General features: G+C 42.5%; 1 protein-coding gene across 1 annotated transcript; it reads left to right on the top strand.

Moving 5' to 3' along the window:
• Positions 1-10,127: 10,127 nt before the first annotated feature.
• Positions 10,128-24,625, top strand: rftn2 (raftlin family member 2). Its single transcript, XM_030111964.1, has 9 exons — positions 10,128-10,491; positions 20,635-20,815; positions 21,158-21,266; positions 21,482-21,656; positions 21,731-21,949; positions 23,126-23,232; positions 23,312-23,415; positions 23,495-23,561; positions 24,411-24,625. The coding sequence occupies exons 1-9, from the start codon at positions 10,353-10,355 to the stop codon at positions 24,612-24,614; spliced, it is 1,305 nt and encodes a 434-aa protein (XP_029967824.1). The 5' UTR covers positions 10,128-10,352; the 3' UTR covers positions 24,615-24,625.
• Positions 24,626-26,136: the final 1,511 nt, after the last annotated feature.

The raw sequence follows: 26,136 nt of genomic DNA, 5'->3' as shown, positions 1-26,136 counted from the left end.
GGGTTTCTGAAAAAAGCCGTTAACTCCCAGCTGCTCAGACTGTGTCTCAAACTCGCAGATCACATGATCTGCAGCGGCGACCAGGGAAGGCAGCAGCTGAAGTGATCTCTGGCAATAAGAACCCACTGAAAGTCTGAGAACCATCTCAGTCACTGGGTTTTTAATCCTCTGAACATGAATCTATGAGCAAAATGTCTCCCATTAGCATCTATAAATGATGACTGTTTATTCCATAAACCACCCACAAACGTAAACTTTCTGGTTAATCTACAAAGCAGCACTACAGATCGTCAACTGCTGTTTATCCTTGAAGTCCAAACTAAATTCATGAGATTTAAGAGCAAAATCACAATCTCAAACCCTGCAGGATGATCAGATGGTGAAAGAACAGGTTTTCACATTTCTCTGTATAAAGCGAAGAGTTTGGGGGTTTGAAACCGCTTCTCCAACACCCTGCCATGCAAACTATATTGCAGAGAACATATATTTATTGAGTTCACTTGAAATAATATACTTTCATCCGTCTAAAGCCGGGATGAAAGTGTCCTAAATCCCAGCTGAACTCTTTTTCCATACAGTGGAAACACTTCGACGGGAGTCCAGATTTGGCTTAAACTCACTGAATCCCCTAAATTATTATTTTAAGGCGTTCCCGACTGCTCAGATATGACTCTCTGTGCGTGTGTGTGTGAGTGAGTGTGTGTGTGGGTGAGTATGTGTGTGTGTGTGTGTGTGGACCTTGAGCCACGCAGCTGTGGAATGTGGTCAGCCGGTGAAGCCTATTAGCACATGCAGCTCGCCAGTCACACCTCTCTGTTAGTACGAGTGGAGCCAGGGTTCATTTACAGAAAGAAGGAATTTACTCTCTTCATAGCTTCTCATGAGAGAAAAGCAAAGAAGAAAACTGTGGCTTTAGTAAGCTGAGAACCTAATTAAATAGATTAAATTATCTGTTCAATAAACTTCTCGGAGTAATAATTGATCACAAAATTTGCTGGAAACTTCACACAAAACAAGTTCAGAATGAAATATCCAGGAACATCTCAGTCCTGGTTAGACCAGAAGTCTCTTTAAATTATTTGCAACTATTTGTTATTTCGATTACTATGTAGAATTATGGAGAAATACTTCTGTAAATTCACTACAAACTTTGTTATTCTGCATAAAAAGGCAATAAGAAGGTTGGTTTCTATGAACAGAACAATCCAGTGGTCTAACATTTCAAAACTTTGACATTTATGGATCTAAGGGGAAAGTTTCAGTTTAAAACTCATTAAGTCTGCACCAGCTTGAAAGGTTTCTGTGTCACTGTATGAAATTATGGAACTAATTATGAGTGGAGATGAGACAAGTGCCAGATTTATTTCAGCTTCAAAAGAGATATAAAGAGTTGACACTGGTGAGGCTCGGGGTTTTGAGGATATATCAGGAAAATATAGCGTTTGAGTTAAAGAATGTAGATAATGACAAATATGCAAACAGGTAGGATTAAATAAGTGTTCGTTTCTTCCTACATAGTTTCGAACATTTAAAACCAGATTGGTACATATTGAGGATAAATTGTGTTTCTGTGTCTCTTCTATATTTGTTCACTCATTTGCATATTCTTTCCTTTTATTATCTGATTATTTTTGTGTTTTTACAAAAGGATTTATCAAAATGTTCTAAAATACTGTTTATAAAGTAAGAAAGTTCCTCCCAACACTGACTTTCTTTTTGTTTGCGCTCCGTCGAAATCCTTCCACCATTGCTGTTGTCATGTTTACTAGAACCACTAGAGGTCACCATAGAGACGACCTGGCTTCAGTACGAGCAGCTGGTCCCGAACACAACATTTTAATGGGACTGATCAAAAGGATCAACATAAGAAGTCAACACTCCAACACACACTGAATGATAACTTAATACCAATGGATTGCGAGACTCGTCAGATTTCTAAGTATATGAATATATGGCTTAAAACTAATATGTACAGCTTTTGAATGTAAACTCATGAACGTACCTTCGCATGTAAATCCAGACAGAAAAAAATTCCAACTGAAAAATAATGTAAAGAAGCAGATTTGTGGACATGGGTTCTAATCACCAACATGTTGATTTATGACCTGGACACGATAAAGACTGTGTGGCTTAACATTCACTCAGCTGTGCGGGCAACAAAGGGATTATGCCTGATCAGCCACCCAGGCAGTGGATTACTGCAGCTAAATGTTTTCATAGCTGTCTGTGTCAGCGACGGCGGGGTAAACAATGGTCAGACCGCCGCTCGTAATGTGTGTAACGAGCCCCATTAAGACATGAAAATAAAGTTGGGCGTCGGGGAAGCGAGTCTGAGGACGGTGTTTGGCTTGAGGAGTGGGATAAGCCGCTCATCCCGTCAGGAGTTTGTTTTTTCAAGGTCTGAAGCAGACGGCCCGAGAACGGCATGCACCCACCACCTGATATTTTACACCGGGTTTCTCACACAGTGGTGGCAGCGTAGCACGGAGGCACGAGTTTCAGCAGAGGAGTGATCGCAACTGAACTCAACTTCTGAACCAGGTCACCAATCCACCATCAGAAGACTGGAGGGTTTTTTTTTTTTTCGTTTGTTTTGTTTGTGTTTTTATCATCATGCAGCTGTCAACCCAACTTGAACTCTTTCATCATGTGGCAGCAGTGTTGAGTGAAGTGGCAATCAAATGTCAGAGATCAGTGCAGAAAACAAATCATGAAAAATTCACACAGCAGCAGAGTCAAACGCTGTAAAAACAACAGCAGTACAATCCACAGTCATTTGAAATAATAAAAAAAAATCTATTATTTATATTCCTACAGATTACTAAAAGAAAAACTGTAAAAGAACTTTTTTTTTGCAATCCATTCATCCAGACAGACAAGTTTGGCCAGAGTATGAGCGTCACAGTGACCTCTAGTGGCTGTAGTCGGTATGAAGACAGCAGCGTAGAGAAGCAAGAGGTATAGCACTTAATTCTGTTGCACACAATGTTTCTTTCACTGAAGTTTGATAAGTGTTTTGGTTAAGTAACTTAATTTTCTTTGTAAAAGAAGTTCACTGGGATGGTTTATCATCTGATGATGTCATTTCCTGTTGGCTTTCGCTTCCTTATTTGTTAGAAAGTAATGAAGTAATGTTAAATAGATGCTACTTCTATGACACAGGTGTCTCGGAGATGTTTCTGCTGTCCTCCATCATTCATATTCATCATTTAGTATCACATGTAAATGTAAACGTCTGAATTCTGCGCCCAGCTGGTTATTTACTGTTTCCCCAGCGTGCTTCGCCCTCTCAGAGTGCGTTTTCATGCGTGTGTTTGTGGGAGTGAATTAGCATTTAAAGCCCAGATGCCGCTGTGAGCTGAACTCCTGCATCTCCCTGAGAGTTTAGTGAATCTGTCTCCCGGGTCGACGAGACAGCGGCTTCACACACCTGCTCGATTTAAATTCAGCAGGGTCGCCACACACACAGCTCTCAGGAGAAAAATCCACCTGGCGTCCAGGAGAAGAGCTCAAAACGTTTTCACCAAAACTACAAGTGAACTCAGCAAAGTTGTACGAAAGTTATGTTTTAGTGAACTAAAACCACAAACAGAAATCAGACAAGGGACACAATCAGTTCCAGCCTTCCCTGAATATTCATCTAAAGCTTCATACACCTGTTTGACAGTAGCTTCTGAAACAACTGTGATGCCTTCAGGGTCCTTTAGATTTCCAGGTGTGTTTTCTGTGCAGCACATTTAATATAAGGTCAGGATGCACCGAGGAAGCTGACCAGTTTAAAACTGCACATCTTTCTCTTTTCAAAAGATGATTCGTCCTTTTCAGCTGCGTGAAAACCTTTAAAAATGTAAGCTCACTTTATCAATTCTTTTTGTGGACCAGTTTCTTGTTTTGTTTTTAGTATATACTGAAATGAAGTTATATGAAAATACATCCCGATTATACAGTGGGCTTTCTATCAACTCTGGGCATTTTCCTCAATGCTATAAAATATCAAATAAATTCATTTTTATTTGTTTGTTATGTACAAACACAACGTTTCTATTGATTTTCACCAGCACTGTGTTGATCCCACAGTTCATGAAGTCAAGTCTTCTTGTCGAAAAGATCAAACCAGCCTGCAGCATCATGAACCAGTGATGGAGAACAGCGCCCCCTGCTGGCCACAGCAGATCAGGATCAACCACTAATAGATGGGTTGACTCTTTATTAAACAAGTTAACTTATTAATTTCTTCCTTTTTCCTCTAAATTAAACAAAAGCTACACGTTACAAATGGCATCGCTGCTCTATTTTTTAAAATATTCTATGCAAATAACGCGAAAGCATGACACTTCTGCTTAACACGACTCTGTGTGTGTGTGTGTGTGTGTGTGTGTGAGTGCGTGCGTGTGTTGATATGAATGACTATAGTTTTTTGGTCTCTGTCTTTCCTTTACTATATTTCAAAAAACGCATCACTACTTCATGAAAGCGTCTCATTAATATGAAACAGAATTAAAAGCGCTCCTTTTAAAAAACACAAGATGGCGCCATCACCCCTCACAGACGCCTGAAACATGAGCCACAATAAGTTTTCATTACAAAATTAAATGTAAAATTTCCAGTTTACTTGATAATTCTAAAGTATCACACTATGTGACAACAGACTTTGTTCAGTCACTTTTGGGCCTTTAAAATGACCAAAACACAATCCTGGATTGTTTAAGAAGAGCTACTTTCACAAGGACTGTAAAATAAAATGATGAACTTTTCCTGGTAATGTTTCATCCGTCTAAATCATCTCGTTAAACACAAAAAGCTGAATTTAATATAATAAAGCAACTCATAAAGCAATCAGATCTGATATATGGGTCTAATAAAAGCCTTGTTTGTAATCTTTCAGAGGTTATAAATGTGAGTTGAGAGGCGGCTGCTGGTGGCTTCAGTGCTTTATGTACTTCTCTATAAACTCTGTTCTTCCTTCCAGCCTGTGTTTAGACCGGGAGCTGCTCGGTTTCCTTCCAGCTCCTCCAGTGGTTTCCTGATGGAAGAGACTGTTTGCTGTAGCTTTTATTCAGCAAGTCTTCAATAATAATAACTAATATACTGAAAGAGTGTCTTGTAAATATGAGAGAATTGTATAGATCTGTATATCAGGTTTCGATAAAGTTATCAAATTTGTCTATATGATAACAATATTAACTGTTGAATATCACTGATACATCATCAATGATGCAGCTTGGTTTTTCCCTCTCATCCTCTGGAAACACAGCCTCCTCCATCTCCTCCCATGGAAACTGACTTTTCAAAAAGTACCTGAAGTGTATTTTTAGAGGATAGGGACAGAGTACGGTCAAATTCAAGTTTAATCTATAATCGGATCAGAGCTGCAGGTGGAACTTCACGGGTTTTGGTCTGTATTTAGGATTTCCTGAGTGTTTTTTCCTCAGCTTTAATAATTCATCCAGCTGCTCCTTCCTCTGTGTCTTTCCTGTCATTCAATCAGACCGAACAATAGTCAACAGGACACCAAACGTCACGCAAAACAAAACTTTTATCAGCTGATTAATTCCTCCTGGAAATACACTGTACTATAATTCTCATATTCACTTCTGTCCAAAAGCTACATTTAAGTTTCAGGAGTGAATGATCTCATCGAGATATTCATATATATTTCATGGCAAAGTGAAGGTTAATATTGAGGAAATGAGCAGAACAGTGTGTAAATCAGCTGTTATTTTTGGAGAATGTGCAGCTGGTGTTTTTCACTCGGAGCCTCAGCTGCTCCGACTCTTCTGACCTAAACTCCGTGGCATCTCTTTCTGGACCCGGTTCAGATTTTTCACTATAGTTGGTGGGAATAAAACACCACACACCCCCTCACAAACAACATGACAATTTTCAATGTTTTTTTTGTTTTTGTGCATCATTTCTCTTCCACTTTACAATCAAGTGGTACGTTGTTTTTTTTCCTCTGTCACACAAAATCTCAATGAACGACAATTACTTTGTGGCTGTAATGTGATGAAATTGGAAATGTCCAAGGTGTATGAATATTTCCAAGCTCTTGCACAAACTTCCAATTAATTTGCAATGATTGGAGAGGATGTGCTGACAAAGAACATGAGAACTCCACACAGATGGGACCCAGAGTACAAACCGGACTGGAACCATCAACAATCAGCCACAAGAACAACCAGGACTGGAGTCAGCCAAAAGGTTACAGTTGTAAACACAGCAGCTGAAGAACCAACGAGGCTGCAGACGAGGTGCAGATTGTCAGGAGATGAAGATCAGTGCACAGCGTCTGTCAGTCAGCAGCTCACCTCTCTCTGTCCGGTAATACTGATGTGCCGCTGAGCCAGTCAAACTCTGCCTGCTGTTAAGTAACAGCATCCGGAGCAGAAAGGTGGAACTCCACGCCGACCTCTGACCTCTGGCTTCCACGGAGGAGAACGACGCAGCTCCAGCTCTGCAGGAAGGCTGGTTACAAATGACACATTAGACTGCTGTCTACTCGAAGCCTGATCACATTCCTGAAACACAATGGCTAATTTAAACAGAAACACAATAAAACATTCCTTAATAAATTTAAAAATACACTAAAGACTGAACATCACTCAAAATACATAAAAACTAACTTAAAAATCAATTCACATCGACAGAATGAGCACTTTAAAACAATAAACCTCTTAAACTAAGATTATCAGACACAAAGAGCATCAAATGACTCAAAACATTGTCAAGGAAAGCATAAAGAACTACAGCTTAAAAACAATCTAAATAGAAAAATAAATAAAATGCCCACATGCAACAAGACCCTTAAAATACTCACTGATAATGCTGTAATAAAGCTCAAAGATCAAACAATTAAACCATCAGTGAGACATACAATGACCAGGAAGAGCTTAAAATAGATTCCAATAGGATAAATATGAGCAAATGACTCAAAATAAGGACATGATATTCCACAAACTCAATTAAATGCCTGTTAGAAGACTTCAAGATAAAAAGAAAATAAATCATGACAGAACATTATTACAAAGTCGCTTAAAACTGTTGCAAAATAAACACAATAAGGCTCAAATCAATAACACTATACTCAAAAATGCACATAAATAAAATTTAAAGTCACACTGAAGATTGAAAAAAACACTTAAAATGAAAACAAAGAATTTAAAACCATCCCTAAAGAAGATGAGAATAGTCACTTGAAACAGCCTTAAAGCATTCATTACAACTGCCACATAGAGGCTAAATATAATGGCTAAATGTGAGCATCTAAAGGCTCAAGTCAAAACACTGAAAACACACAAATGGTCCTGAGGAGATTCAAAATACCTTTAAAAATGTTTTATGTTCTCTTAAATCAACTCAGAGGACTTGAAAACTGAAGACACAGACAAGAGGCCTAAAAACAACCACAAAAAAACTCAAATCAGAAATAAATAAAGGCAAAATAGCCACAAACACATTCATTCCATAGCCACTGATGATGTTCCCTTTTTTCAGTTTGGGTGTATTTTCCATGTAACATATTCTCTGATGAGATGTTTCCATCCATCCAGCATCACATGCATGGGGAGAACATGCAAACTCCACCCAGAAAGGCCCTGTAGTATTAAAGCCATGAGATTGTCTCTGTGAGGCGAGAGCACCAACCACTGCTCCACCAATCCAACAACCATCAAATAAAGTATTCAGTACAATTTTAGATTTGGAGCCTAAACTCTTGGGTTTGTGATCAGACAAACTGTGCTTCTACTGGGTAAAAGAACGACTGGCAGACTTTTCAGAGCTTTTGCCAGATTTTTGAAACAAAATATAAACAGCTTAAAAAAACAAATGCGGAAAATGACTCCATAAAAGGTGAAAACCAAACAGTGACGCTGTTTGAGTCAGAAACAGTCAAACACCTCCAGCAGGAGCTCTGCGGTCAGTCAACTCCAACTTCAACAGAAAGTCAGACACGTCAAGTCTGGAGATATTACCCGCCACCAGGCCGGATGTGGCAGGAATCAGACTTCAGAATAAAAGCATCAGTTTGGAAAAGGTGCAGGACTGGTGTCGTTGTGGATTTTTGTTGATTATTATGGAAAACAATGTATTGAAGTGCTGTCGTGCAAAATATATGTACCATGAAAAGTCATTTTGGCAAGGCACTGCATAATTATACAAATAGTAATCAGTGATCTCAGATTTTCTTTATATCAATAGATGCTCAAAACCTTTGTTTTAATGTTATTCCAGATCTTAACAACATGCAATTAAAATTCTTAATGGTCCTGTTTTAATGAATTTCCTTTATTTCCTTGTAAAGCACTTTGAATTGCCCTGCATTTGAATGATGCTTTAGGGAAAAATATCTTGCCTTGCTTTTGGATCAATGTGGAATTAACAAACCTGGTGACTCAGCAAAAAAGAGGGAATTATAATTTTCTGAAATTTGGATCACTAGAACTGTAAATATTTTTTGAAGACAACCCAGATGGATGGCATAACAGTGAGAATCAGCTTTTATAAGTTCTAGTGTTTTTCAAATCATTCTGATAAGACGGTTTGTGGGTGTTTAAAAGTCAGAAGGATCAAATATGAATTTTGGATTTGAAAAATTACAACTTTGAAAAGTTGTGAGTGATTTTTTGAGGAAAATAATAGTTATTGCTCAGAAGCGTCACTGCCGTAATGCAAGGCACGCAGTTGCATGGGGGGGCCCATGACGTCGAGGGGCACTCCCAGGTAGGGCCCCGAGCTGAAGGGGGCCTCGAGGGACGGCTGATATCAGTCAGTTTCAATGACAAATTAAAGGCGCTACACTAGACGCTGCAACGACAGTGTGTTGAAAATCCCCCGCATGGGGCCCTTTCCGAGTACTCCCCGGTCAGTTGCTGGTAGGGGGCCCCGATAGACGGCGGATATCAGCGACACAACTTGAAATCCCCCGTATAATTTACACTGACACGTCGGGAACCTACCTAATGGGGCCATAACTGCATTTGCACTTCATGCCACTAGGTGTGCTGTTTGCATGTTCAACCTTATTTTACACAGACACCACAGAAGAAGAAGGGCCCCTGAAGTACAGGCTGTCTCTGCATGTTGTGAGAAAAAGCAGGCAGGAAGTGGTGATAAGTTCAATAATGCGATGCAGCGTATTTTCAGTAAGAAAGAAGAACTGAACGATCGTTTCCGCACATTTTATTTACTTAGTAGCAGCTAAGCTGTATCACAAGTAGTTCCTCTACTCAGGAGACCTAGATTCTCACTGGCAGACTCTGGCTCAGCCTCATGCCGCCCGGACCCTGACAGACGAATTTGCAGAGAGAAAAGCCAGGAAGGTGCAGCTGTAAGGTCAGCAGAGCCAGGCAGAGCTGTTGTGTATTTAAATGATCAAGAGCTTTTAATCTGTTGTTATGGTGCGCCGTCACCACATTGTGTTAGGGAGCTGAGCTGGAAGGCTCATCCTCTTTCTTTTTTCTTCTCTTTTTTCCACACAAGAGCATTTCTAATGACTGACAGATATTTGACTTTTATGGGCGTTTTTTTTACCTTCATCTGAGAGTGTTTTTTTTTTTTTTTTTGTCTGAAAAATGTATAATTTCTGGCATTGGGGGCACATATAAGAATTCTGCATGAGGGCCCAATGCTAGGTAAACCCCCCCAAAACAAATAAACAAACAAAAAAAAAAAAACGTATAGGTTAATTGACTCCGGTAATTTGATCCCAGGAGAGATGTCTACTCTTTTCAGTCTTATTCTATTGTATTTCATTTTCACATTGATTTGATTTGTTTTTATTGTATTGCGATTTATCTTTGAATATCATTGTTACATTGTAAGTATACATTGTTTTTGAATGTGCTTAATCAATTAACTTGAACTTTTTTAGACTTTTTGATGAACAGTTTTATTTAGGTCAGTAGAATAACTGACAAGTTAAAAAAAAACGAGATTATGATCAAACCGTGATTGTTCTCAACCTAAATGTAAACTTTTGGGGATTATATTTTGAAGTTTGAAGCGGAAGTGGTGTGATATCCAGCTTGTCGGCGGAGGGAAACTTTCCTCCGGGGACCGCGCTCCTCCTCTCCTCTCTCCCCGGCAGCGGCTGTCTCTCTCTCGCACACTTTTGGAGCAGCGGCCGCTTCATGAGTCTCTCCCCCGCTTCTCTCATCTCCTCCTAAAGAGAGAAAAACCCCGCCGGACGTCGCCTCTCTCGGCTTCCCCAGAGCTCGGAGGAGTCCCCGGAGGCGGCATGGAGCGGTCCGGGTGAAGAAGTTGAGGAGAAAGCCTGATTGTTCCCGGAGCTCCGGAGCTCCAGAGCTCCCCCCCCCCCCCTCTCTGAGCCGCTGCCCCCCGCCTCAGAGGCCATGGGCTGCGGCTTGAGGAAGCTGGAGGACCCGGAGGACAGCAGCCCCGGGAAGATCTACTCCACCCTGAAGAGGCCGCAGGTGGAGACCAAGACCGACACCGTGTATGAGTACGTGCTGCTGGACTTCAGCCTGGAGGGTAGGCACGGTTCTTCTCCGTTAATCGATTAATCGATCAGATTAAGAATATCTTTTCTTTTTAAAAAGTCAGACGCTTGTTTAAAAATTTTCAGCCTTTTTACTCTACATCAAGACAGCATATATTGATGTATTTATCATTATTTCATCAATTATTAAGATTAATTAGATAATTAGTTTAGTGAGGAAAGATAGTTTGTTGACAAATCTGGCCAATAAAATCTTTCTGATTTCTGATTGTGATATTAATTAGTGACAACGTTCAGCTTGATTTAACCCCAATTTACATTTATGAAGGTTAAACCTTAAAATGAAGTAGATAAATTCATCCTATTCTTGTTTAATGGAGTGTTAAAGCTGTCTTTACTGAAATTTTGATAAAATATTTATGAGATAACCACACAAACATCTGAATAGTTTAAATTTAAAACAACATAATCAGGATTGAAGGAGTTCTGCTTTTAAATCAAGTAGTTAATCCTATGGAAACACTTTAAAACAAATTAATCTGGTAAAATAAAGGAGAATTAATAGGTGCAAAAAAAAATATTGACTTGTGTTTTTGTGGTTTCATGGTCAGTGGATTCAGTCACAGAGAACAGAAACTGCATTTTTAACAAAACCTGAGGATGAGCTGATTTGTTAATAGTTGTACCTTCATGGTTTATTGTACAAATTCGCACGTGCATGAATGAAAACTGTGACCTGAGTGGTTGGTGGATTGACAACAAACTGTCCATGTACTCCCATTGCTAATGTTTATAGTGTGTGTGTGCGTGTGCTTGTGTGTGTGGTATCATTACAAAAACAACCAACAGCTCCACCTGGTCTCTTTGCATGCCAGTTCCATCGTTTTTCAGCGTTTTGCAAAAAGTTCCCATGTAAACTTTTCTGAAACAAAAAATGCAAAAACACCTGGAACGTTGTCGTGTAAACGGAGTCCTGGGATGCCTCTCACACACAACCAGCAGCTGGAAACAGCATCGTTTTCGCATATGCTTTTAATAAAAAAACGTTTCAAGTTTAGATGGCAACATCTTGGTCTGATCCCCAGAAAACAAACTAACAACCGAGCACGCCTGCTGGTGGAAGCATTTAAGATGTTTTCGGTTGTCCTTTTTTGTCGTATAAGCCAGATGATGGTGTAGCGAATGAATGTTAAATTTATGAGTGAGCAGCACAAACACTGTGAAATCCTCCATGGTTGTTGTTGATCTACTCACACGTGCAGAACAACTATTGACTGTGCTGTTATTGTGCAGTCCTGTGGGTTTCAGGAATGTTATTTTCCCGCTTGATTAAAAAAAAGTGTATTTTTCAGTGAAAATATTAATTATAAGGGAACATACAGCTACATAATGTTATTGTTAACAAATAAATACCAAATCTGAAAAGTTACTGTTGATAGTGTGAAGTGTGGTTGTCAGCAGAGTAAATTATTGTTTAAACAAAATGAGACTTGAAAAGTGTCTTGGTTCCACCTTCTTTATGTCACATTCCTTTCTTTTAGAAGCTTTAAAATGCTCCTAAATTCCAGTCACCCTTGTAAAATGCTATAAAAGTCCTTGTGTGGCCAGTGTGGGCCTAAATCATAGTTTCAAAATAAAGGAGTCACTTGTTAAAATGGCGTTTAAAGCCGTTTTCTCCTGTCATATAATTTTGCTTCATGGACCTCCAGACTCTTCCTGGTGACGGAGCTCGCTTCATTCAAGAGAAATAGGTCATCCAAGGTTGTTTTTTTTCTTCTTCTTCTTCTTTCATCCTGCCATCGCTGGTAGATCGTTCCCTCGTCACACTCCGTCGCTCGCCTTACAGCGCCACACTTCCAGGAAAAAAAAAAAAATCAGAGAATGAAACACCTGCTGCGACACGGAGTCTAATTTGAACATGTGCGATTGTTTTTTTCGAGGATAATCGCTTCATCTGGTCCCACTGACCGGCTGCTTTCACTCTGACCTATTTGGAAGGAAACGCTGATTAAGTTCTGAATGGGAGCCGAGGATGTGAACAGCAGGCCGAGCCGGGGAGGAAGGAGCTGCTTTCCAGGCCTCACAGCGTACCGGCAAGGCTTCATGATACCAGACTGGAGGCAGTTAAAATAATCCACTCTGGAAGTACTACTCTGACTAATATGTTCAGATAAAGCTGGAGTGTTCTGTCCATCTTAGGTGTTTGTTATGTGTGTAATTGGTGCGTTTAGAGAACTTCTGGATGTGGAACAAGTGGAGTAATACCACTGTTGACCTGTGGGGGCAGTGTTTTGCAGTACAGTTCATGTTTGACCAGTCAAAAGAACAAAGAAGAGAACAGAAATTACCATTCTGAAGAGGAAGCTTAGATGACTTATATGAACCGATTATAATAAAAAAAAAAAAAACAGATTTTCTAGAAAAGTTAAGAACATTCCTGAATGAATTCTCCTCCGATCCAGATGTAAATACTGCTGTGGACTCATATTCTCATTGTAGCAGTTTGGAACCTGTTTGATATTTGGATTAGAAACATTGTCCCATTAAAGCCAGTCACTGAGAGTTAATTTTTCTGTGAGGAGATGTTTCATTTTTAAACACCAGATCAGTGGCTGTAGACATTTTCCCTGAAGTGCTCTGGATCTCTGACAGCAGAACCCATGACTCCCTGCTGAGGACAGGCTCACACACACTTAAATACAGAATATTAGAGTGTGTGTGTGTGTGTGTGAGTCATGTGTCTACTTCCACTTGGAGCTTCTCGTGCCTTCATGTCTCAGATGTGGTGGCAGTGCGCTTCTTAAAGGCAGTGCCTTTTGCAGCTTTTAACATTGTTGGTGTGCAAAAACTTCATGTCAGTCATTATTTTTCTTCATTCATGCATATTGGAGTAATCTCTATGAATATTTAGGAGCCACGATGCAGACATTAATGATCACAGCATGCATTAGTAGCTGAAATACATCGAACGTGTGAGTCTTGAATGGGGGGAGGGTTTGATCGCAGCATCACACTGGAAGTGCAGTTTTACACTCCGAGTGTGAAACTGGCTGTCAGGCTGCCTGTCGTCTTGGATTCATGTCTCTGTCGCTTCCCCGGAAATGTGCAAACATCTGACACAGTGTGAAGCTCCAGAATTGGCTCAGCTGAAGATGCCTGGGAGTGATTCCAGTCCATAGTAGCCTGATGGCTGGATCCTCTCTAATGGAGGGAGGAGTACAAAAAACTATCTTGGTTTCCTTCTGCCAAATGAAATTATGAGATATTTATTACAAGAGTTAAAGGTACAGGGCAGTATTAAATGAGTTGTTCCTAAAAAGCAGCTTCAAACGGTTATTCAGCCTTGTTTTAAAACAGGAGTTGGGTTCTAGAAGCTTCTTCCAAATCTTTTATCTGAAAACCTCAGTCATCTTCTGTAAATTTGCTTTGCTGCCAAATTTAAATCGAACACGAAACTCCTGAAGGTCTTCAAGAACGCTGGACTCAGGCTTTGTTTTCCAAACGTACAGACTGATTTACCTTCAACGCACAGCTGATGTCTGTCATAGAAAAAGACTCGAAAAGGTGTGAAGCATGGAGGATTTATGTCTTTGAACATTCCTGATCAGCACCTGGGCTGCAGATGTCCAACCGTCTGCACACGTCTGTTTATCTCCTGGATGCATATCTGAGGGCTGTTAATTTACTGTATCCTGCTCATCATCCACTAAGGTATTTACATCTGTTGTTGCACAGCGAGACACCCGGTTACAAAGTAGAAGTGAAATAATCTGAAAGAGCCGGGGTCTTCCCAGAGTGGACACCTGAACTCGTCTCTAACGGTCTGGTCTCAGGCTGTCTAGATTTGCTCAGAAAACCAGAATAGAGACAAGAGAAATAATTCCCTGTCATTTAAGTCCAACTGAGATCTGACGCTTCTGGTTCAGCTCTGCCGTCGCTCCTTTGACTTGATCCGATCTGATTTATTATCGATTAGATTGGAGGGGAGAAAAGAAAACAGGCCAAGAAGTGGTGCCACATCTAATAGATGAAATGTGGTTCCTGGTTGAAGGACTGCCTCTCCTTGAAACGACGGAGCGTTTCTGGGACACTCGCTCACGTCGATCTCCCAGCGCTCAGCCAGTCGGCCTGGCCTCGTTTCAGTCCTACTGAGGGGAGGTTGGACCTGGAGCCCGAGGCTCCACACCAGAATGTCTAATGGCCGAGACAGTTCCTGAGCTGAGCGCTATACATACATATATACACACAGTGTGCTCCTGAGCGTTGGGATGGACCGATTAAACTGCTGCCCAGTCGCTCGCGAGGTGCTCTGACCCGTCCCAGTTGTGAAAGAGGAGAATCCGCCTGCCACTGGTGCTTATTATCTCCAGAGCCTGGAAGCTTTGTCGCTAATCTCTGATGGTTCTGCAGGATTATTTCAGATTAAACTGAGTGTTTTAGGCATTAGCTTTAAAGGAGATTTCAAGGGCAGTGAAAGTCAGAGAAAGCCTGATGATTTAAGAATCGATTACCTGGCTTCAGAAGGCATCTCGTCTCCAGACGAGGGTGGAACGGCGTGCGCCTCTGCAGTACGGTGGTTGAGTGGGCAGTATCCCAATCCCACTTCTGGCTCTTCGATTGGTCGTCTCGCCCTGTCCATGTGTCAATGTTTCCCTTCAGCTGAACACCAAACTCCAAATTACTCCCGATGAAGATTAAAGGAATATTTCACCGAAACAACGATTTAGCCTCATTTTCTACTCGCCCTCATGCTGAGCAACACTCTGGAGCACTTTTTTGATGTCTCAAATGCAGCCGCAGATCCAGGGGGATTTTTGTCGTCAACAAACTTCCATATAACAGGGACTGACAGAGCCCGAAAGAAAAAGGTCCATAAAGTCCACAAAACGTGCCTATTTTCCTTCATACTGCTCGTTCGCTGTAATCCAAGTGTCCTGTGCGGGTAACGTCCATAATTAATTCGAAACGAGGTCATTTAGTACATTTTTGGAGCCTAAACAGTGCTCTCTCGTACTTCCGCTGCGCACGTCTGCGTGCGCTCCCTGAACTACGGAAGACGCGGCAGACCAAGCCAGACGCTTGCGCGCTTTCAGCAGGACACCGAAGTCAAAGCTTTAAAACAGTAGCCAATCACTTTTGTGATTGTCCACAGCTCGGTCACTCACAGCAGAATATAAACAGCGGAACTTCTTATTCTACGCTTGCAATTTATCAGAGTAGTCGCTGAAAGCGCGCAAGCGTCTGGCTTGGTGTGCCGCGGCTTCCGTAGTGCAGGGAGTGCGCGTTGATGTGCACTGGTGAAGTACAATATAGCACTGTTTAGGCTCCAAAAATGTACTAAATGACCTCGTTCCGAATTAATTGTGGACGTTACCCGCTCAGGACACTTGGATTACAGCGGACGAGCAGTATGAAGGAAAATAGGCTCGTTTATGTGGACTTTTATGGACCTTTTCCTTCCGGGCGCCATTACCCCCTGTTAGATGGAAGTTTGTTGACAACGAAAATCCCCCTGGATCTCCGACTGCATTTGAGACATCAAAAAAGTGCTCCAGAGTGTTGCTCATTATGAGGGTGAGTAGAAAATGAGGCCAAATCGTTGTTTGGGTGAAATATTCTTTTAAGCACCTTGCTTGGCTTCCATTGGTGTGAGAATCAGGGAATCCAACTAATATTAATAAAGTTTGATGTTGAAACTGAGAAAATGTCAAACCTGCCTGACAGATGGCGTGATCCATCATGAAGCCACAGGGACAGCTTATTGGAAGTTATTAATACCACTGTTTAGGCTGATACAGCAGATAAAGCAATGTGTGTAGGTGGACAGAGCAGTTTGTCTTATTGTGATTTGTCTCGGGATTTGGCTTCAGGTGCAGTTGTCTCTAGATCAGCCATGTAGATCACTTTATTTTGTTTTGGCTTGGCGCTGTTGGCTGGTTCTAGGAATGAAACCACACACACACACACACACACACACACATACGCAAGCAGAGAACAGTGTGCTATAAACATTCACAATGACAAGCACACAGATTATTACGGTTGATACTCAACTCTAAAGCTACCAAGTCCCAGGAGAATATGGACTGTGAGTCGAGACACTCTGCAGGAAAACATTGTAATTGTCCATCTACTTGGAGCAGAACAGCTATTTTCATTGGCTCTGTACACTGTCGTGTAAACAGACACCCAAAAGTTTTCCGTGTTCTCTTGAAAACGGCGTCTTACATTTGAACCTGTGTCTACTTGCGAGGTAGAGGTGAAAAATTAATGCTTCTTTTATTGCTAGAGTCCCAGATGTCCATGCGACTTAGATCAGAGTATGTCCATTGAAATGTCAGGACTGTTTCTCCTCCTCCTTGTTGCCGGGCAGTTTTCTCCTTTTCACACCTTCACACATGGGCTCATAAAATCCATCTTGTTGGGCTGTTCCGTCCTTTTCACCCCCCCCCGTTCTCAGCTCTGTCACCCCTCGGGTCCCTCCTGTGCCAGTCCTTCCTCCTCCTCCTCCTCCTCCTCCTCTCTTTGGTTTTTCTCCCACAGGCCTGAACAGAGGCCTCAGTGTGGGTCGGTGGGGTGATGTCGGGGGCGCCGCTGCTACAGAAGCTTGTTTTAGAGGTGTGTTTGTCCTCGTGCCAGCGTTTAGCCTCGGACTCAGATTCATGTTGGACTGGATTGACTCCAACCTGTTCCCTGACGGTTTGATTGTACTCAAACAATGCCTGTTCCTGACATTAGAAGGCTTTTAAACGCTCTTACTGCGTCTCCATGTAAACGCAGGAAAATGAAGCTTTTACTTTGAGAGTCACTCATAATAGCAACGCAAGTTTGTCATCTATCCATAAAGTTTTATTTATATTAGAAAACTCAGTTCTGTTAACTCATAATAAGCAAACATCCTGTGTGGAAACTGCCGACCGTACGTCCCGTCTCGTCTCTAAGCTGCTCAGATCAGTCCGAGATGTTTGACACGCCCTGCGCTACTGTTTGCGGCGGTCTGCGACCGCCACTCATCATCTCGGACTCTAAATCCAAAGCGGCGGTTCCGTGTTCCTCTTGGCCGCGGTGTCTGTGCAGCTGCAGCGTGTGTTAAATTTAAATTCACCTCCAACGTTTTGGTGTTTAAGCCCGCAGGAATGCTGCTGAGCGGCGCCACTGTTGGCTTCATTCAGGCTCCTCGCTCTCAGCCGGTCCATTCAGAGGCTGCAGGGACCCTCAGCTGAGTGCGTCCCCGCCCCCCAGTGATCTCTGGGGTGTTTGTTCGTGAGAATGTGGGGGGTTGTAACTGAGGAATGCTCTTTAACACACACACTCTCACAGGGAATGTGTGTGGCTCAGAGGACCCTCTATTGACTCAGTGTTTTAGTCTGGTCTGCTCCAACTGTCTCACATCAGATGTTATTAATGTAATGTTTACATTTTGAAAAACACATGTAAGTGCCTCATGTATGAACAGGGAAATCACAACAAACTCCATGCTGACTGCCGGCATGCATGAGGGACAGTGTGTAGAAGCAGAACAAGAAGGGGCCCAGCACCGAACCCTGAGGAACCCCACAGGAGGAAAAAACTCACAGGTGGACTGTAGATGGAAACATGTTCTGCTCTGTTCACAGGTGGTAATTCAACCAATTAGTGTGTGAATGATGGGTGAAAGTTGTCATGTAACCTGTAGAGGAGGATCTTGAGTTTTGTTAGTCGTGATGGGAATCGTGGGTCGGTTCCTCTGTCTCGGCACACTGAAAAACAAACTTACGTTTCTTCAGATGTTTCTGTTGTTTAAAGGGATACTTCAATATTTTGGCAAATTGGCCCATTTAGCACAATTCCTTAGTCATTTCGAACAGCATACTTATTTTTTTGTGAGGACGAGCTGTTGTTTATCCAGAGAGGTGAGTCGGGGAAGGTTTTCGGGACGGGCACAATGGAAGTGAATGGTATTTTTGGTTCCCCTCGTCAAACTCATCAAATACACAATCCAACAACCCCAAAACACTTTGGTGGACACGTTATAATCCGCACATTCACTACGCTGTGAAATATTAATGCAAAATTACGAGATCGAGTTGTTTATGCAAAGATTGCTAAGACGGAACTACTTACTAAACATGGCGTCTGGGCGTAGTGATTTCAAAAGAAAAAGTAGTTCCCAGTATTTGCTTCAGTGTCGTAACGCTACAATATTATTTGTTGGTGTTTCACAGTGTAGTGAATGTGTGGATTATAACGTGTCCACCAAAGTGTTTTGGGGTTGTTGGATTTTGTATTTGATGAGTTTGACAAGGGAAGCAAAAATACCATCCACTTCCATTGTGTCCGTCCCGAAAACCTTCCCCGACTCGCCTCTGAATAAACAACAGCTCGTCCTCACAAAAAAAGTAAGTATGCTGTTTGAAATGACTAAGGAATTGCGCTAAATGGGCCAATTTGCCAAAATGTTGAAGTATCCCTTTATGTAGTGATGTATATACAAAACATGCATTTGTTACATGGCTGTATGTATTCACCATGGAGCAGAATGCTACTGTGAAAGTGCATTTTCAGCTTTAAAGCTCGTGTCCGGAGTTTCCGTTCGTTTCCAACGTATGTATCATTTTTCAACAGAGCTTAAATGTGTCAGTCTGGTTCGATACTACAGTATAATATTAGCAGAAAGCAATATAAACATTTATTTATGAGCCCCGCCTTCGTCTCATAGACCCCCATGTTATCCGAAAAAGCGCCGGTCAGCTTCAGCCAATAGATTTCGAGTTTCCGCATTCTCGTGTTGTCAAAGTGTGCACGCAGCCAGAGAGCACGGCCGCTCGCCCAGGCAGAGGAGAATTAGCAACACAGCAGCCGCCCCGCTTACCTCGGATATATCCACTGTCTGCTGAACATCCACCGTAAACAGCTAAACATGGAGGATGCTGTAGGACTCGGAGGCTCTCATTTTCACCCGACAAATAATTCGCGTGCACAATTAAAGGGGCGTGGCTTGGTCGCTCATGAAAGCAGAGTGAGGGCGGAACCTCGAGACATTGGATTAAAAAAAAACCTCTCTCTTTCAAAACTCCGGACACGAGCTTTAACTTCCCTATTTTTTTGTTTTTTTCAATGATAAACTTTCATGATCTCAATTTTAATTATCTAATAATTTTTAATGTGAAGAAACTGCAAATAACTGGATTAGTTTTGAGTTTTACTCCAAAGAAAACCAAAAAATTCAAAAAACTGGATTAGAGCTGTTTGGTATTGAGTAAAGATTTGAACAGCAGTCGTGTTACTTCTAGTTTTATTCATATCTGGATTTTTGTTCATCAGTGTTCTTTCATATTGATAAAACTGTTCAATTTGCAGAACTTAAGTGTACAGAGCTTGGAGACCTTTATCACCCTTCATTCAGTCTTCTGCTATGTGTGTATGTGTGTGGTGTGTGTGTATTGTGATGAAGTGTGCAGCCAGAGTGAGTGTAAACACATGAATGTCCTCAGTACAAGAGCAACACACTGCTGCACACACTCTCCTCTGCTTCATGCCCAGTTTTTTTTATTAAATTGTAATCTTGCTTCATCCAAACTGTTCCGTTTGGCACGCTGCCGTCTTAAAATGCGTGACAGCGATTAGTGTGTGTGTGTGTGTGTGTGTGTGTGTGTGTGTGTGTGTGTGTGTGTGTGTGTGTGTGTGTGTGTGTGTGTGTGTGTGTGTGTGTGTGTGTGTGTGTGTGTGTGTGTGTGTGTGTGTGTGTGTGTGTGTGTGTGTGTGTGTGTGTGTGTGTGTGTGTGTGTGTGTGTGTGTGTGTGTGTGGTCAGCCTCTAACAGCGGCTCTTTGTGGATACAGGAAGTCCGCTGACGGTGGCGGCGTTTTCCAGCCAGCAGCCCACAGACACACTGCTCCGCTCGGCCTCCCGACTCACAGCTCATCAAATTTATAACATTGAACAAAGAATTTAAACACAGAAAGACCAGACGGCAGAATTTAACAAGCGCCAGAGCCGTTTTCACGATGCTTTACGACCTGCACGTTGTTTTCTGGAAAGGAAATCTGTTTGTGGTCTGAAACAGGTTGAACAATTTAACCGACAGAAGATACTCGGGAGTGTTTGTAAAGTGTGTGTGTGTGTGTGTGTGTGTGTGTGTGTGTGTGTGTGTGTGTGTGTGTGTGTGTGTGTGTGTGTGTGTGTCCGTCCGTGCAGGAAGCCGTCCCACCGTCCAGTTCGTGTCCTCCCTGTCCGAGCTGCCCCAGGCCCTGCAGCCGTACTACACCCAGGGCTACGTCCTGGCCGCCCTGCACCCCATCATCCTGTCGGTGGGCCGCAGCCGCTCGCTGCCCTTCAGCCTGCTGTACCGCGCCGTCCTGGCCCGGCCCAGACCCAGGTACGACCCCGGACCGCCGCCGCCGGCGCGCGCGGGAGGGGAAACCCCCCTTCTGCTGTCGAGGAGCGTGACGATGAAAGATACATGAAGCCAGCTGCATATTTAATACTGACTGGAGGTCAGAGTGTGGAGCGTCTGCGGCAGACGCCGCGCCGCATTTCGGTTCCTGCGCCGTGATTTCTATTGGCTGGAAATCCACCCGACAACAAGGGTCCCTCGGCAGCCAATAGGGACGCAGAGTGTGGGGTCTCATACACGTGAAGGGCTGCGTTCTGGACCACCACTGTGGAATATCTGAGCAGAAGTGTGTGTGTGTGTGTGTGTGTGTGTGTGTGTTTGCAGCAAGCAGACGGCCTCCATGTGTCACAGCGTTCCTCTGCTGAGGGTGGAGGAGTGGCCGCTACCCGGAGACTCGCTGACCGGCGACACCGTCAGGGCGCTCATCGACAGGGTGGGACATCTTTTCAACACGAAGTCCGTCACAGACAGTCAGGGCTGTTTCAGGTTCTGGAAAAGTGGAAGTGATTTTTATATCTTATTGAAACAGTGAAAGCTGCGGCCCGTGCGTTCTCGGTTCGTCCTGAATGTCCCGACTTTGAGTGAGTCGTGTGTAATAAAGATGTGTCTGGTTCTCGCTCCTCTCACCGCTCTGTTCATGTGCTGCAGGTGAACAGCAGCGCTCGAGGGGGCGTTCGATTCGTCGGCTCCGTCCTCCAGCAGGTGGGCGGGGTCACTAACGGCAGGGTGCACAGTCCGAAGAGGGGCTGCCGGTCCCCTCCGAGGACGCCGCCCCGCACGCCGCCCGGCGACCGGGAGCCGGACGACAACACGTACAGTCCAGGTGAGTCGCCGCTCGCCGCTCGGCTCTCCCGTGAACGTTCAGGATCAGACGGACAGTCTCTGCTCCTCCTCCAGACCTCCGCCTGCTGGTCTTCTTCCACTGCTGGGCTCCGGGCTGCGCCCCGCTGGACTCCCTGGCCTGCCAGTACCACCAGGGGGCGCTGTCCATGCGCGTCTCCAGGAAGGGCCAGGTGGTCAGCGCCCTGGAGGCCGACTGGCTGGAGCTGACCGCCGCCTACTACCGCAGAGGCTGGTCCCTGGTGGACTCCTTCGTCTACTGGGACACGCCTAAAGGTGAGAGAGGAGGCGGGTCAGCACGCCGGCGTCTCCCCACCGCGTCTTTATTTGACCAGCGCCATAAACCGGCCGCTCAGGTGAAGCTCTGAACCAGAACACGAGCGCTCCGTTTCTCCAGAGTGAGACGTTGTGCAGAGAAACAGGACGCCAGGCCGCCGGGGTCGAGCCGCCCGCGCTAAATTTAGGCACGGCGATAGACCGAAGCCCAAACAGGATGTGACAGATTTTTATGTGAATCCTCACGAAGAGAGGAAGAAATCAGCAGCGGGATCTTCCACAGCCTCAGTTTGATAAAAATACACATTGTTCCTGTTTTAGTTCAGTATTCTGGATTTTCAGATGGAGACTCTTTAATCAATAAATCCTGACGAGACTGAAACTCGGACTCTGGCTTCATGTTCAGGTTCAGGCCCCGAAAAAAAAGATGATCAGATGTTTGGGACGACCTGACAGTCTGAGAAAATAACTTTTTTTCTTTAGTTTTTAAGTTTTTCCTGTTGTTTCTACTGATCAGGAGACTGACGGAGTAGAAAAGTTACTTCACACTTTCAGTTTTTCACAGGTTGCTTCTGCAACTTCTAATGTAAACTTAGTTTTTTTTTTTTAGTTAAATAGTTATTTAAAGATTATGGAATAATTATAGAAATTGAATTTAAGTGCAGAAAGTGTTTCACCTGTTCAAAATAATGCTAAAACCATAGAAACTGACAATCTATTGATTAATGGATATTTATTCTGGAACTCAAAATGTTTTCATGAATCTTTAATGAATATCTCGAATATAGCAAAGAGACTTCCTTCAATCAGACTGAAAATCAGACTCTGCCCTAAAATGGACTGTAGATCTCATACTATTGGTTTTTGAATGTGCTGATGATGGCAATTAAGAAAATTCAAATATAAAAAAGTTAAAAATTCTCAGTTTGATCAGTTACTCAGCAACATTTTGAACATCTTTTAAATAAAATTGCGCTAAAATCATCATAATGTATCCTAACGTCATAATGTGGATTTTCAGTAAAGAGGATGTTGAACGTTTGCATCAGTTTGTGACTTGAGCTCTCTGAGGCCGGCACATCAGAGGGAACAGTGTTCGAGCCCGGCAGCGTGTTGATGCAGTTTCCACCTGGAGTGACCGGAGCCCGTGTGAAGCGTCGGTTTCTTGTGTTGAAGGCGAGCCGGTGCCTCGATCGCTGGAGGGCCTGTTCGTGTACGAGGAGCGGAGCACCTCGCCGCCCGCCAACGACACCATCGTGGTGGAGCAGTGGACCGTCATCGAGGTCAGTCCGAGCCGAGGCGGCGTCGCTTCGACCGGCGACGGCGTCCGGTGAGCAGGAGTAAACCCGGTTCTCCCCGCAGGGCTCCAGCGTGAAGACGGACTACGGGCCGCTGCTCCACACTCTGGCCGAGTTCGGCTGGCTGCTCACCTGCGTGCTGCCCACGCCCATCATCAGACACGACAGGTGCGCACGGCGGCGCCGGTTCTCCATCGCTTCGCTTTACCGCTCTGTGTCTGACTGACTGCTGCTGCTTCTCCTCCAGTGACGGGAACCTGGCCACCAAGCAGGTGGTGTTTCTGCAGAGGCCGGTCCGAGGGGCCAGGAGCCAGGTGACACACAAACAGGCCTTTAACTCACTTATATCACTTTTTTATTATTATTCTGTAAGTTCAGACATTTATATAGATGCTAATTATAACCACATTACAGTAATAGTTGACATGTCGCTGCTCCTAGACATAACTTATGCTCCCAAAATATTAAATGTTTTTTTACAAAAGTAGAAAAAGTCTTTTTTTTAACTGAGTTACAATGAAATCATTTATAATTGAACATATAATCAGTAAGTTGGTATCTAATGTATAACAAGTGAATTTCATCAGTAATAACATGTTGTTTATGAGGCGATGCTGCTCCCTGGTGGACAAAGTCAGAACTGCACCTTTGCTGTAAAACTCAAAATTAACTTGAAATGAGTTTAATCTTTAAACTGAGAATCAATGAAGCAACTAAAGGGGAAAAAACAATAATACACTCCAATTTTAAATATCTAATATAATGTAATTTATGGTTTTTGCTCTGATTTTTATTTCAGAATTTTGTTAAAATATTCAAGCTTTTGTATCCAGGAAACAAACAAACAAACAAAAAAACTAAACCCAGCATGCAGTTGTTGCTTTGAGTTTATGTATTGAAAGATAAAGTATCATTTTCAGGATTATTTTCTCAATTGTAACTGTTAAATAATGGAAACTATTTACCAACAGTTCCCAGGTATTCTCCAGCTGCCTTAAAAACCAAGAAAAGTTTTTTTGAAAAATGTTCCACAGGTTTTTTAACAATGTTATCACTTTCTTATAGGCTTTCATTCAATTTTTTTGAAAATCATTCTGAAAAGCATTGATCAAGTTCTCTTAACATCCATTTGTAGTATTTATATGAGCTGTCTCGGTCTCCAGACGCCCTCCGTGCACGCCGACATGTCCTCGCGCTCCGTCAGTCGCTCCGTCAGCAGCCCCGCCCCCCCGGAGGACCTGTCGCCGGCCGCCGGGGGCATCGGGGGCTTCCCGGTGTTCGGGGGCGGCTACCCCGGCGCCCTGTCGCACCTGGAGGAGGGCGGCTTCGAGCAGGAGGAGGGGAAAGCCGAGGTCACCTGCATGTAGGCCGGACGGAGCCACACTTCCTCATATCTGCTTTTTTTCTCTCTTTTTTTTTTTTTTTTTTATCTAAACATAGAAGAACTCAGCACTTTTTGAAGGAAACATGTTTTTACTGAAGCCATAATGAGGTTTTAATGTTCTTTACACACTAAAATCCACTTTCAGTTCACTTCAGGAGCTTTGACACTTAAAAACGTGTTTGTTTTTTTTACTTGATATTTTCATACTTCTCTGACGGTTTAGCAGATTTCTGAAGCTAATATTGATATTTGTATGTTTTTTTTCCCCCCACCTGAATTAAAAAAAAAAACCTTACAGTTGTCCTTTGTGACACGTTTGGCCCTTTTTGTCAAACTTTGAGGATTCAGACTTAAATTAAAGCTTTAAATTTATCTGCTGAAGCTGAATTTCAGCCTTAATATTTAATTTTACTTTTAATGTTTTTTTTTTTTGTTAAATCAGAATGAAGCTAAGAACTTGTTTACACACAGTGAAATCCACCTCAGTTTAAACACTAAAAACAATTGTAATTGTTAAATACAAGAAAAACTCTGAGATAATTCCCTTCTGTTGCAACGTGGCTTTTAAAGGGAAAAATATTTTTTTCTCTTCTCTTACTTCAGAAGCATGTAGGTTGAAAAGTATGTTTTATTAGATCTTATCTGAGCAAGAAGGATTTCAGTTTAAGTTAAAGCTTCATTTTATCATCAATCTGACAACTTTGTGCATTCCTCGTTTTCTTTTTAAAAGATTTTCTGCGGTCTGTAATTATGTTTTAACAATTCTTGGACCACTTTTAGTTCACTTCACAGCTATGATGAAATCTTTACATTTACACCATTTATTTTCACTTTTTTGTTTTCACAGCTCTCTAAAACTTCATGCTTCTATTTTATTTAATTGGCGATCAGCTCCTTTTGTTTTCAGTGTCGACGTAAAAAGCTCCATCGCTGATATTATGTTTAATCTTTGCAGAAATTGTTCTTTTCGTCCACTTCTGGATCGTTTCAGGGAATTTATAACGCAGTTTGTACACTTTGAAGCAACTTTGTCTTTTATTTTTTGCGATGATTTTTTGTTGAGCACCAACACAGAGAAGCTCCTCGGCATGAAGAGAACCGAGCAAAACATTAAAACTTCATTAAAATTCAGTTTTACTTTCTGTTTACACTTTTCCTTTTTGTACATATTACATTTAGAAGATGTTGATTTGCTTGAAGAAATTCATATAACTTTTTTTTTAAGAATTTGTAAAATTAGACAAATTGTAAAGCCAAAGGGGGAAAAAAGGAGACTTTTCTAAAATATTGGCAAATAAAAAACAATTGAATTTATGTCAGTATTTATACTGCAGATTGTTGAAAAGGTGCAAATACTTCAGCTCTCTTCTTCTTAAATTTCATTTCTTATCCTTTTAAACGCGTCCTTCAGTGTTATTAGTGAGGTTTTCGGTGACGTTGCGGAAAATGAAGCGTTTCTTCCATTATTTCAGTGCCGAGTTTGTTTTTCCTTCATATTTGTGTTG

This window comes from Salarias fasciatus, chromosome 16 (assembly GCF_902148845.1).
Source record: "Salarias fasciatus chromosome 16, fSalaFa1.1, whole genome shotgun sequence".
Taxonomy (NCBI): Eukaryota; Metazoa; Chordata; class Actinopteri; order Blenniiformes; family Blenniidae; genus Salarias; species Salarias fasciatus.
Note: the sequence above shows the minus strand (reverse complement) of the source record. Positions and strands in the feature narration are given on the sequence as shown.

Excerpts from the sequence above, each read along its gene's own strand:
- rftn2 (XM_030111964.1), top strand. The coding sequence starts at position 10,353 with ATGGGCTGCGGCTTGAGGAAGCTGGAGGACCCGGAGGACAGCAGCCCC. Across the intron at positions 23,416-23,494 it reads CCCATCATCAGACACGACAG|TGACGGGAACCTGGCCACCA; the intron begins GTGCGCACGGCG and ends CTTCTCCTCCAG. Across the intron at positions 23,562-24,410 it reads TCCGAGGGGCCAGGAGCCAG|ACGCCCTCCGTGCACGCCGA; the intron begins GTGACACACAAA and ends CTCGGTCTCCAG.